The sequence below is a fragment of the Hippocampus comes genome, unplaced genomic scaffold, assembly GCF_001891065.2.
Source record: "Hippocampus comes isolate QL1 unplaced genomic scaffold, H_comes_QL1_v1.1 scaffold463, whole genome shotgun sequence".
In the NCBI taxonomy this organism is placed as follows: domain Eukaryota; kingdom Metazoa; phylum Chordata; class Actinopteri; order Syngnathiformes; family Syngnathidae; genus Hippocampus; species Hippocampus comes.
In genome coordinates, this window is record NW_017806181.1 from 1,756 (window position 1) to 13,079 (window position 11,324).

The window sequence follows — 11,324 nt, forward strand, 5'->3', positions numbered from 1 at the left end:
TCAAGCTATCGGTCTAACAAAAAAAAAAAAAAAATAGATGCTGACATTTTGGTCTCCAACTGTGAACGGGCGCTGCCAACCAATAACAAGCAAGCAATTAGCTTTGATTTTCATACCTTTGCCACCTTCAACACATCCACACATCTGCAAAGCCCTTTTCACATGATTGCGAGGAGGGCCCATTGGCACAATAGCCAACAACGGTTTAAAGCTCATGTCAAGTCATCGGCGGATGATTTATGGTTACTTTGCGCGGGGTCCCGAATTTCTCTCAAAGGACTCGGAATGACAAAAAGTGGTTTTGGGGACGTATGGTTCTTTGGTTCCTTTCAACGAGGAAGGGAGGATTTGCGGCACGCGCCGTATCTCAAGCCACAAAGGCCGGCGCAGAACTCCGCCTTAGCCGTCGACCGTATTGCCGAAAGGGGTCTCATTTCCCCACCGTTGAGCCACTGAAGGATTTTCTGGCCTCGTTTTGCTTGCGCGCAGGCCTTCTTCCAGGGCAAGCTGAAGATCACCGGCAACATGGGCCTGGCTATGAAGTTGCAGAACCTTCAGCTGCAGCCCGCCAAGGCCAAGCTGTAGCCGCCCGCAGGCGGGGGAGGGACGGCGGTCACGCGACTTCCACACCACTTCCGGTCCCACGAGTACCAGCTGAATAAAAGCCGCCACATTTGAGGAGGGAACAAAAATGTACATAGACGACGTGGGTCTCACTTGTCTGCAAGGCGTCGACCTTCTTTTTCCTTGGTGTCATCCAAACTTCACTCTGGCAAACAAGGACCAACAGATTTCAAATACACGCACGGGAGGTGACTGGAAGGGTCCGGCCTGCACGTCCTCGTGATTGCCGGCGCCCCCGCGGCCTTTCGTGAGGATGCGGCGCTTGAGAAAACCGATGGGCGGGCGCCACCGAGACCAACTTGCTAACGCCGTCGGAATGCATGCTTTTGCATTTTATGCGCCGGCCGTTTGAAATCATGTACTCTTTGGAATAAAGTGAATAAAAGTGCTTTGAATCTGATTGAGAACATTACCGCCAGATTCATTGATTAATAATTGCAACTCTACTATGGTCGCTATCTTACAGCTTTTTATCTATTGGGAAAATAAACTCGCTTTTACTGTACAGTCAGATACACGCACAGCGTTCTTTGAAGAATGACTATTGTTAAAAAAGTCAATAACCCCCCCCCATTCTGTTTTGGCGGAGTGGGGCCAGCAGTTGTCGTACTTGAAGAAGATGGCTTGCGGGACTGAACAGGACTGGATGACTTTCTTCAGCCAAGCGATGAGTTGACCTGCTTTTTTTTTTTTTAAACCGCGGTAACTTGGGCCAGCTGAGCCTCCCGAGACTTGCACATATGCGGCCCCCCTCTCACCTCAGGCAGGCAGGAGGGCCTCAGAAATGGACTTCGACACGTGTTTTCCATTTCAGAGCGGCGTATTAATTTACGTCCCTTCCACCTTTGATCATCTGGACGATTTTTCGGCTCTCTTTGACAACACGGGCGATGCTGCGTGTTTTTTTTTTTTTTTTTTTTGTAGCTCACAACGAATGGTGCATCACAAGAAAGAATTTACTGTGTTTTGAGCCACTTCTGCGTGCCAGTTTTTGACACAAGCTTCCAGATTGCCGCGCTCGCTGCACTCGTGTTGTTGACGTGACCCACTTTTCTGCTCGGTGCTCACATCGGGATTACTCGTGTTGGAGCCCAGCAGGATTTGTGTCAAAACAAAAAAAAAAAAAAAAAAAAAAAAAAAAGTGTGAACATGTTCACGTCCCCACATTTGGAAGATCACCTGCAGTTTTTCGGACTCTGTGTGTGTGTGTGTGTGTGTGTCACTCACTGAATCGCTCAGTTTGCTTTCTCAGCGTCGGCATTCAAGTTGAGCAAGTAACCGCGGTCGTCTGGAAGTGCGCCACTTTGGACACTGGTGTGGTTTCATTGGAATTCTGCTTTGGGTTGTTTGTCTTGAAGCATCCCCTCGCTGCTCTTGATCTGTAAAGTGGCCTCCACAGTTGCTGTTGACACAGACAGTAAACAGCTGCAGAAATATTTTTGGGGGGTCGACTTTGGACACGCAACTCATTTTTCTGGTCACACAAAATGAATACAAATCAAAGCGGCTCACGATGTCGACATGCGTTTGTCAACTCAAGTCTCCAGTGTGTTTCTTGAGCACTTGAAAACATCCACCGCGGTACACAAAGTGCTGTACGCGGGGCAAATAGGATTCGATCAACAAACAACAAATGAACAACCAAGAAGGTCGAACGCACAAAAACCGTCCACCTCAAAATCCAGTCTCAAAAATGATGGGCAGCGAGGGGGGCCAGCCAAGAGGCGAGCGGCGGCGTTCTAGACCAACCCGAGACGCTTCGTGGAGGATTGGCTGACTCCACGGTAAAGTGCGTTCCGGTCACCCGGCCGAGATGTGACCAAGGTATGAAGGACTGTTTCCAAGTGCTCTTGAGATTCGTCGAAACAAATCAGGAATCGAGCGGCGCGTCAGTCGAGCAGAAGAAACGTATCGTGGCTGGTTGTTTCGAGGCGGCGCGTCGGCCTCGCGCTGCAGAGATGAAATGTAACAGCGGCGACGTGTTTGCGATTGAGCTTGTCTTGCATCATCCTGAGATCTGTTTCCAATCAGAAAAACGCTTTCCTGCGACTCGCCGCAGACAAAGATGATAAATCATCAAGTTGTGTAACATTGTGCGTTATGCAACACGTCAGCGATTGGTCTGGCGCCGACTTGACAGGCCCGGCAGCGCTAATAAGCCGCGCTGGTCTTCCCCTCTTCTGGCGCTTAGCGTCGGTTCAGACGCGCGTGAGTAGGCAGAGACGTCAGACGCACTTGCGCCTTTGTGCCCCTCGCTTGCGCGTTCCCTTTGAGGCCGCGAGTGTGTCGGGGTGTCCCGAGTCTCACAAGCGCTCTGCCGCGTCGCCCCCTTTTGCGTCCTCCTTCCAAACTTCGGCCCAAGCGGATGACCCACAATTCGTTGTTGCGGATTCGACCGAAACGGCGAGAAATTTTTGGTGCCATTTCTGTCCGTGCCGAAATTTTTCTTCGAGTCGAAATAGCGACTTATTCCAGAGTTTATCGTTTGTCTCGGTGACATTTCAATCCATGTTTGAAAGTCTCGTACAGATTTTTTATGGTCGGCATCAAAGATTGCCAATAATATAACGGTCTCAAATGTTCCGCCGCACGCCTTGTTGTTTGAGGCGCTGCTCGAATCCGCACGCGGGGCCGCAAATGACGGAGCCAGAGCGGCCATCGACCGGAAGCCCGAGCTCGGACTGGACGATCCCCGCAGTTCCAATCCGATTTTTAAGCGGCACAATTGGCCAAACAACAAGCGACGCTGCAGCGTTCGGTGGCCCGACCCGACGCGACGGCGACGTGACGGGCAACAATTTTCGCAGGCTTGTAATTGGCGCTCTCCCAACACGTGCGACGAACCGGCTCAGAAATCGACAAAGCAAAGAGTGCGACCATCCGTGTGCCCATCAGCCGACCGACTGACAAGGATCGAACTCACCGACCGACCGAGTGACTACCGACGGAACCAAAACAAGAATGAAAACGGTAACGATCATCACCGTTTGTTACTTTGCTTCGTGGGGTGTTCCCACAGCGCGTGGCTCCCGCAGGCTACGTGGGTTCAAAACAACCGCTCGAAAAGGCAAATAAAGGGCTGCGGCGGCGTGAGCTACTCAGCGTGCGGCGGGACGCCGTGTGACTAATGGTACACAATATGTGCCGCGTAATCACATCCATCCCATAATAATCCCCGTCACGCCTTTCCTCTCCAACCGTCGACAAAATCCAAGATGGACCGCACCGACTTTTCATTGGCTCCAGAAGGAGCGCTTGAATCAACAGGACCGTGTCCACGTCTCCTCCTCCTCCTCCTTTGCCCGGTGGGGTGGGCGGCTTGGGGGTGTGTGACCCCCCCCCGCCCACCCTGTGGTGTGTCTGCGTGTGTGTGTGTGTGAGACATCTGGAGGCTGCGCAAGCTCTCGTCAGACCGCCGCTGCTGTTGCTGCTGCTGCTATGGGACGAGGAGCTGCTGCGTGCGGACGGGAGCATTTGCGCAAGTTTGTCTGACGTCCGCCGCAAGACGACCGCTGCTGCCGCCGCGGGTCAGTCCGTTTCTTCTCGTGTCTCGTGTGTGCCCGCGTGTCCTCGTTGTCGGCGGCACGTGTGTCACGCGCTTGTGACGTCACGTGTCAAGTGGAAGTACGGGACCAAAAGGGGGCCGCTTGCATGTTTACGGCCATGCTGCGACAGGTCCAATCTCTTCTCAAATCATCTGAGCACGTTAACAACGTAGTACGACTGTTTCGCCATGGAAGGCGATAGGCAGTCACCGCGCCTCCTAAATGGGCGGTTCTCAAACCGGGGGTGCAAAAATATTGATTCGGAATGACTGGCCTGTCATTTGTGAAAAAGGGCTTCCTTACATCTGGGGACAGCTGCGCCAATGAAACTCAGGCCTGCAACTTATGATGACTTCAAGAAACGTTTTTTTTACGATTATTGTTTTTTTTAAGGGGTGGGGGTAGCAGATCAATAGAGATTCCTTGTATGTTCTTGGCCAATCGGGATGATTCTGGACTCGTGCATGCTGGGAAATCCCCCCTGCCTGCCTGGAGTCAGTGAGTCAGGATCAGGATGTGGACATCAGCATACCGCGTAGATGATTCCCATGAACACGAGTCTTGTTGGACGACAAAAAAAAAAGAAAAAAAGTTGGGTTTCCAGCAAAGTATGTCCTGGTTCTTGAACAAACAGGGGCCCCGCGTGGCGAGCATGGCCTTTCCCGAGCATTCCATCCCGCGGACAGCCAGCGTTGTGCTGGCGCTGGCCGGACTGCTGGTCCTGGGCCAGATCTCGGCGAGAGCGCGGCGGGAGGAGCCCATCGGGCCGCCGGAGATCGCCGCGGCCAAGCCGGACCCCGGCCGATGCCCGGCGGACTGCAGCTGCGCGGCCGAGGGGGCGGTGGACTGCGCCGGAGTGGACCTCACGGATTTCCCCGCGGGGCTGCCGGCGACCACTCGCCAGCTGGCGCTACAGGTGCAAAGCCGTCAGCGTAGCGACCTGCGCCTGCGGGCGGAAACGCCCATCGTCTTTTGTCTCCCTCCCACCGCAGAACAACAAAATCGAGGCGATACGGGCGGAGCACCTGTCACACCTGCATCTGCTCGAGACCCTCAACCTGCAGAACAACTGGCTCACAACAGACGGTCAGGAATTTACATTGAAATGACAACTTCCCGTTCCACTCCAGTCCAGTAGGTGGCAGTAGTGCGCGTTACAAAGCACAACTAAACTGACACAGCGAGGGTGTTTTTTTCCCCCTCCCGGTACAGCGCCATCTATTGGATCTGGTGGACCACTGCCTTGCTCCCAGTGAGAGTAGAATGTGATGTGACATGTGAAAATGAAAAAGAACCTAGGAAAGAACTGCCTGTCGAGCATCAAACCCACTGACCAACTCAACAAACCAACAAAGGAGCGACTAACTCATGAACCGACCGACCCGCCACCTAACTGACAACTTATGAGCAAAGTCACCGACGAACTGACAAACTAACTGGCTTCGAAAGCAACGACTCGACTGACCAGTAGATGGACCGAGCTCACCTACCTCCCTACCAACTGACGAGCTAGGTGAGCTTAGGGGAGGGTTACTGACCTGGCTGAGTAATTGACTGACTGATTGACCACCAGCTGAATAGCCAATGAATCAAACGGGTGGCTACTCCAAGTTGTTGACCGACTGACTGACAGACAGACACGGCGACTTCCGGACCTCGGCCGCAATCCTCATGAGGAGAATTGCGGTAGAAAGTCGAAACCTTGGAGGCAATGACTTGATGCTCTCTTTGCAGGCCTGGAAGACGAAGGTTTTGAGATGTTAGAAGAGCTGGCGTATTTGTACCTGGCCAACAACCAGGTAGTTGCAAGCGCTTCCCCGAAGTTCCCCTTTGCGCTCTGCGCAGAGTGTCGTCCGGTCCTCTCCTCGGCCACTTGACGCAGGAGTGAGTCCTCTCGTTCTTTCAGCTCACCTCGGCACCCAAAGCCTTGCCGCCCTCGTTGGTCAGTGCTGACTTCGCCGCCAATCAGCTGACCAAGATCTTCCCGTACACGTTTGGCTTCAAGCCCCACCTGAAGTACGACCGCGGCGCTCGCGTTCCTCTTCATCAAGGTCGGGTCCGACGGTTCCCCAAAATGTTTCCAGGTCCGTCTATCTCCACAACAACAAGTTGACGGACGGCGGGCTTCCCGACGGGATGTTCAACGCTTCGGACAACCTGGAGATCCTCACCATGTCCAGCAACTTCCTGCGGACCGTACCCAAGAACCTGCCCCGGAGCCTGTACCGCCTTCACCTGAAGGTCGCCGGCGCGACGCCTTTTCGTCCTCGGCGGAGAGAGCCGCACTGACGTCGCCGTGTCCCTTCACAGAGCAACAAGCTGGAGAAAATCCCAGCCGGAGCCTTCGACAGCTTGCGGAACCTACGGGAGCTTTACCTGCAAAACAACCTCCTGAGCAACGACGGCATGGACAACGAGACCTTCAGGTCGGGGCGAAGCGGCGGTCGCGGCCTCCCCGGAGAGGCGCGCGGTCTGACGGTGTCTCGACGTCTTCCAGCCACCTCAACAGCCTGGAGTGCTTGGACTTGTCCAACAACAACCTGAGCGTGATGCCCAAAGGTCTGCCTCGCAACCTGGTGCTGCTGCACCTCGAGAAGAACTCCATCCGCAGCATCCCGGCGGACGCCCTCAGTTCCGTGCGCAACCTGGAGTACCTCCTGCTGCACAACAACAAGCTGCGCTCGCGCTTCATCCACCCTTCCGCCTTCCAGGTAAACTTGACCCGGCCATGCCAATGGCACGACCCGAAGCGTGACTTGAAATTTCGGACCGGACCGCCGTTGACGCGCTTGATTTCGCTGACGGCGGCGCGGGGCTCGCTTCCGACTGGCGCGCCCGGCTTCCTCCCACTGGGTTGTCTCTCCTTTCCCTCCCAGGGCCTGAAGAAGCTGCACACGCTTCACATGTACAACAACCAGCTGGAGCGCGTTCCGCGGGGCCTGCCGCGGCGGGCCAAGACCCTCATGCTGCTCCACAACGCCATCTCGGAAATCGGCCGCAACGACCTGGCGCTCCTCTACACGCTGACCGAGCTCAACCTCAGCTACAACCAGCTGAGCAACGCCAAGCTGCACCGCGACGCCTTCCGCAAGCTGCGCCTCCTGGAGACGCTGCACCTGTCGGGCAACGCGCTGCACTCGCTGCCCGTCGGCCTCCCTCGCAGCCTGAAGGTGTTGGAGGTGAAGAACAACCGGCTGGCCTCCATCCCGGACGGAGCGCTGACGGGCATGGGCAAGCTGCAGAAGCTCATCCTCAGCGAGAACCAGCTCAGGCTGAACTCCGTCTACCAGGGGGCCTGGATGGAGCTCGGTGCGCTTACGGTGAGTGTCGATTGGGGCGGGGCGGGGGCAAAACGGGACATGATTGGGCAGTCCCTGATATCCACACAGCTGCCAACTTAGCGCTTCTGAAGCGCTAAGTTGGCTGCTTGAAAAGTACAGTGGCTCTTTGGTCCAAAAAGGTCGGGCAGCCCTGCTGTAATCGAAGCTTCAGAACTCGGTCCCAGCTTTCCGCCTTTCCTCTTCACACAGCCGCCGTCCCACCTCTGATGCTACCTCAAAAATCCAGAAAGTGATCACCCCCCACCACCACCCCCCCATTCCATATCTGTATCTTTTACAGCAAGTAGATGTTGGCAGTCAACAAACGCTTTCACCGCAGCAAGCTGGCAAAAGTTATTGTGGGGTACTTGGCGTGAAAAGCTTCACACCGCAGTCACGGCTTTGCGCCATCCTCCCCTTTCGCACGGAACAATGGTCAAAAATGGCAGTTTTGCAAGGCTTTTGTCGCGGTTTCTCTGATGATCCTTGTAGACATTGGACCTGTCCAGCAACTTGCTGTCGCACGTCCCGGCCGACCTGCCCGAGTCGTTGGAGTACCTTTACCTCCAGAGGAACCGTATCGCCAGCATTCCCGTCTCCGCCTTCGAAGGCACTCCCAATCTCAAAGGGATATACCTGCGGTAAGACCACGCCCACATCTCAAGTAGCTGAGCATGAAGGCTACCGGGAAAGCATTCGCAACAATCACCGCGTGACTTTGCCTCCCAAACGCCAGCGCTTTGGGTGTCTTGAGCACTCCGTAACAGCGTACTTCGTAAAAACGCAGCGTCGTCAAGATAGATCCAATGTCAGCAAGTGAAAAGCCGGCGCCTGGCGAGAGAAGGCCGCAATCAAATTCATTGCGCCGCTCCTTCCGGCATGCCCATCGCGACGACCGAGAGGCAGTGCAATACAGACAAAGGAAGAAGGGTCGACTTTTTCTTCTACGACTGCAACTCTAAGTGTCTCAATCGGTCCATTTTGTTGAGGAGAAACCACAGATGAACGTGATCAGTCCACATGCGTTGCTCCCACTATTCGTCGATTGAAAAATCGCAAATATTCTTGATCATCCCGAGCAGGTCAATTGGCATTGCGATCGGTTTGTTCGTATTGAATCTGACCCCGGGCACTGTAGAAAATGTAGAGTTTGGACAAAGTGAGGAGTGGGGGGTCGCCATTGGATTTTGCGACATGGAAAAGTGATGAAAATGTCACGTTGAGACCAAAGTACATCCACCCGACGTACAAAAAAAGTCGAGTAAGTGAGAATTGTATGAGGATACCTACAGGAAGTGAACAGTGAAAAAAGTGTCCAGTTTGGATCAGGGGAAGTGAAAAGTCAAAGAAAAAAAAAGTTTGGAAACAACACTGGGATGCAAATGCGAGCACTGTGGCGTTCGGACAAGAGTATAGCGACACCTGCAGGAAATAAATAGAAGCCCCAAAAATCTGGAGTCGTGACAAAAGTATTGGGACACCTACAGGAAGTGGAATTTGAAGCAAATGCAATGAGTTTGTCCAGACGTTTTGGGATAATTGCAGGAAATGGAAAAGATGATGAAGAAACGGTGGCGTTTGGACACCAGAAAGTGGGAAGAAAAAAAAAAAAAGTGCAGCAACCTCATTCCAGCATTGCTAAAGTTGGCCACGCAAAAGAGCCGCAGCGCAGCTATGCGTCTGCCGGCTAAAGTGTCCCAACACTTTTGCTCATATGGCCGGCTGCCGTCCTCCCGTCTATCATACGAACGACGGCTTACGCGTCTGACCTGACTTGGAAGGTTCAACCGTCTGTCGGCGTCGGCGGTGGACGAGAGCTCGCTGGCCCACCTGAGCCAGCTCCAGGTGCTGGACATCGGCGGCGGCGCGGGAACGGGCGCTGACGGCGACGAGGAGGAGGAGGAGGAGGAGGACGACGAGCAGCCCGAGTGACTTTGCGGGACTGAAGCGGCGAGGCGTTCCCGAGACATTCCTGGTGCGGGATACCGGATGAAAGTTAGCTTGGGCTGGTTCAATGTCCACGTGGAAGTGGATGCATTCGCATGAACTGTATATCACGTATTGTGCCTTTGCTTTTGTCTGGCAGGATATAAACAACACGGCAACTTACCACTGCCACGCACTTGCACTTGTTTTGTTTTTTTTTTAAACGCAATATGAGCGACTGCAATGTTACAACAGTACCCCGACTGAGCTCATCACTCTGTTTACTTGCATTAAAATGACACATGACAGCGGCCTCCCATTATTTGCGCACCTGGCTGCAAACCGTTGACGCTACGTATAGTTGCCTGGAAAGAAAGATTTTTTTTGGAGGGGGGAGATGCAAAATGGAATGCAGAAAACCAGCACCATATGCAGACAAATAAACCTGATTGAGAAAGGATCACGATTGCACACGGATGTGTACCTTAAATTGGCGAGGCCTGACATCAGGCGCACTAATCTGCACGTGAGCATCCGGGCGTGAGCTGTGGCCTACAGCAGCTCCTTGCAAGCGTTGTCCAAAAAAATGCTCCTTTTGGATTGAGGCTTTCACAACATGTAAAAATAAAACCATTCACATCAAAACTCATGACACATATGCCCAGTTTTAATTTGCATCAGTGTATTCCCAAAATGCCGACGACTACCTCATGTCTAGCAAGTGCTATGATCTCCAAAAAAATCCAAAATAAATAAAAAAAACATTTGACCAGCCATCCAACCATCCACCATCTGAAAAAACTCGTTCATCCTGAGGTGGGTCGCGGGCGTGCCAGAGCCCCTCCACCGGCAGTCTTTGGCCAGTAGGCAGGGTGCACCCCGCCTACTGGCCGGCCAATCGCAGGACGCACACGTAGACAAACGCCGACCATCAGCGCCCACACTCACACTAAGGGACAATTTCGAGTTGTTCCATTCACCTAATGTGCATGTTTTGGGAAAGTGGGAGGAAAGCAGAGCACCCGAAGAAAAGCCACCCAGGCCCGGGGAGAACATGCAAACCGGAATCGAACCTTTCACCTCTGCACTTTGAGGAGGACCAGTCGACCACCGGGCCGCCGCCATTTGACCGTGGAGAACATTTTGGTGGAGACTCAAAACTTAGCTTGAAGCTGCTTGCGATCCACAGAGGCAGACACCCGATGTGCGGACTTCCCGGAGGCCATCGAGGGACGGACGGACGGATGAGAACATGCAAACCGGAATCGAACCTTTCACCTCTGCACTTTGAGGAGGACCAGTCGACCACCGGGCCGCCGCCATTTGACCGTGGAGAACATTTTGGTGGAGACTCAAAACTTAGCTTGAAGCTGCTTGCGATCCACAGAGGCAGACACCCGATGTGCGGACTTCCCGGAGGCCATCGAGGGACGGACGGACGGATGCATTGACGGAGCAATTCCATCGGGCGCTTGGGAAGAGTTTTGGTCCTCAAGCCGTGACGCGACTCCATTCCATTATTGACTGAACTGTTTTTTTGTTTTTGCACATCCAGGGGTCGGTTGAGACATCCCATGGCCACGGATGGATGGCATACGTTCAACACTCCACAGGACTGGTGAGTTGAATCGCAGCTCCGGGAGTCTTAAGGCAGAATCAAACGAGTGACTTGGTCCCTCAAGGATTCATAAGCTCCGTCCAAGCAGCAGCGGTACGGATCCGGGCGCGGTTCTAGTTCCGGTCCGCCCGCAGATCAGAAAGAATTCTGCGGGGCGGAAAACAGGGCCAAAGGCAAAGGCGTCGTCGCCGTCCTTCACACGTTGGTCTCCAGGCCGTTCACGTCCGCCGCAGGGCGGTCCTTTTTCCTCTTGGCATGTCGCGGGGGGACGCGCGGCTTCTTCCTGTCGGG

General features: G+C 53.9%; 2 protein-coding genes and 1 long non-coding RNA gene across 5 annotated transcripts in view; 2 read left to right on the forward strand and 1 right to left on the reverse strand.

The window, feature by feature from the left end:
• Positions 1-1,024, forward strand: part of LOC109506803 (non-specific lipid-transfer protein-like) — a 2,120-nt gene extending 1,096 nt beyond the window's left edge. Inside the window, exons 3-4 of the mRNA XM_019855778.1 lie at positions 342-412; positions 459-1,024. Coding sequence (XP_019711337.1) covers positions 342-412; positions 459-585 — 198 coding nt within the window. The 3' untranslated portion in view covers positions 586-1,024. The remainder of the gene's footprint in view (positions 1-341; positions 413-458) is intronic.
• Positions 1,025-1,815: 791 nt separating this feature from the next.
• LOC109506842 (uncharacterized) lies at positions 1,816-3,867 on the reverse strand. The gene is made up of 2 exons (XR_002166362.1): positions 3,619-3,867; positions 1,816-2,026 (listed from the first exon to the last, which is right to left on the reverse strand). It is a non-coding gene; the product is annotated as an uncharacterized LOC109506842 (long non-coding RNA).
• A 149-nt stretch (positions 3,868-4,016) lies between these two features.
• Positions 4,017-9,723, forward strand: podn (podocan). Of its 3 annotated transcripts, XR_002166360.1 has the most exons (12): positions 4,017-4,151; positions 4,804-5,085; positions 5,162-5,255; positions 5,904-5,968; positions 6,076-6,185; positions 6,254-6,410; positions 6,480-6,595; positions 6,667-6,880; positions 7,046-7,489; positions 7,982-8,130; positions 9,271-9,504; positions 9,538-9,723. XR_002166360.1 is itself a non-coding variant. In XM_019855838.1 (11 exons), exons 2-11 carry the CDS (start codon positions 4,822-4,824, stop codon positions 9,419-9,421), a joined length of 1,764 nt encoding a protein of 587 aa, XP_019711397.1. In that variant the 5' UTR covers positions 4,017-4,151; positions 4,804-4,821; the 3' UTR covers positions 9,422-9,723. The 3 variants fall into 3 exon arrangements, 2 of the variants coding, with proteins under 2 accessions (XP_019711397.1, XP_019711398.1); XM_019855838.1 differs by having other exon boundaries at positions 9,271-9,723; XM_019855839.1 differs by lacking the exon at positions 9,538-9,723 and having other exon boundaries at positions 9,245-9,353.
• The last annotated feature ends 1,601 nt before the right edge of the window (positions 9,724-11,324 follow it).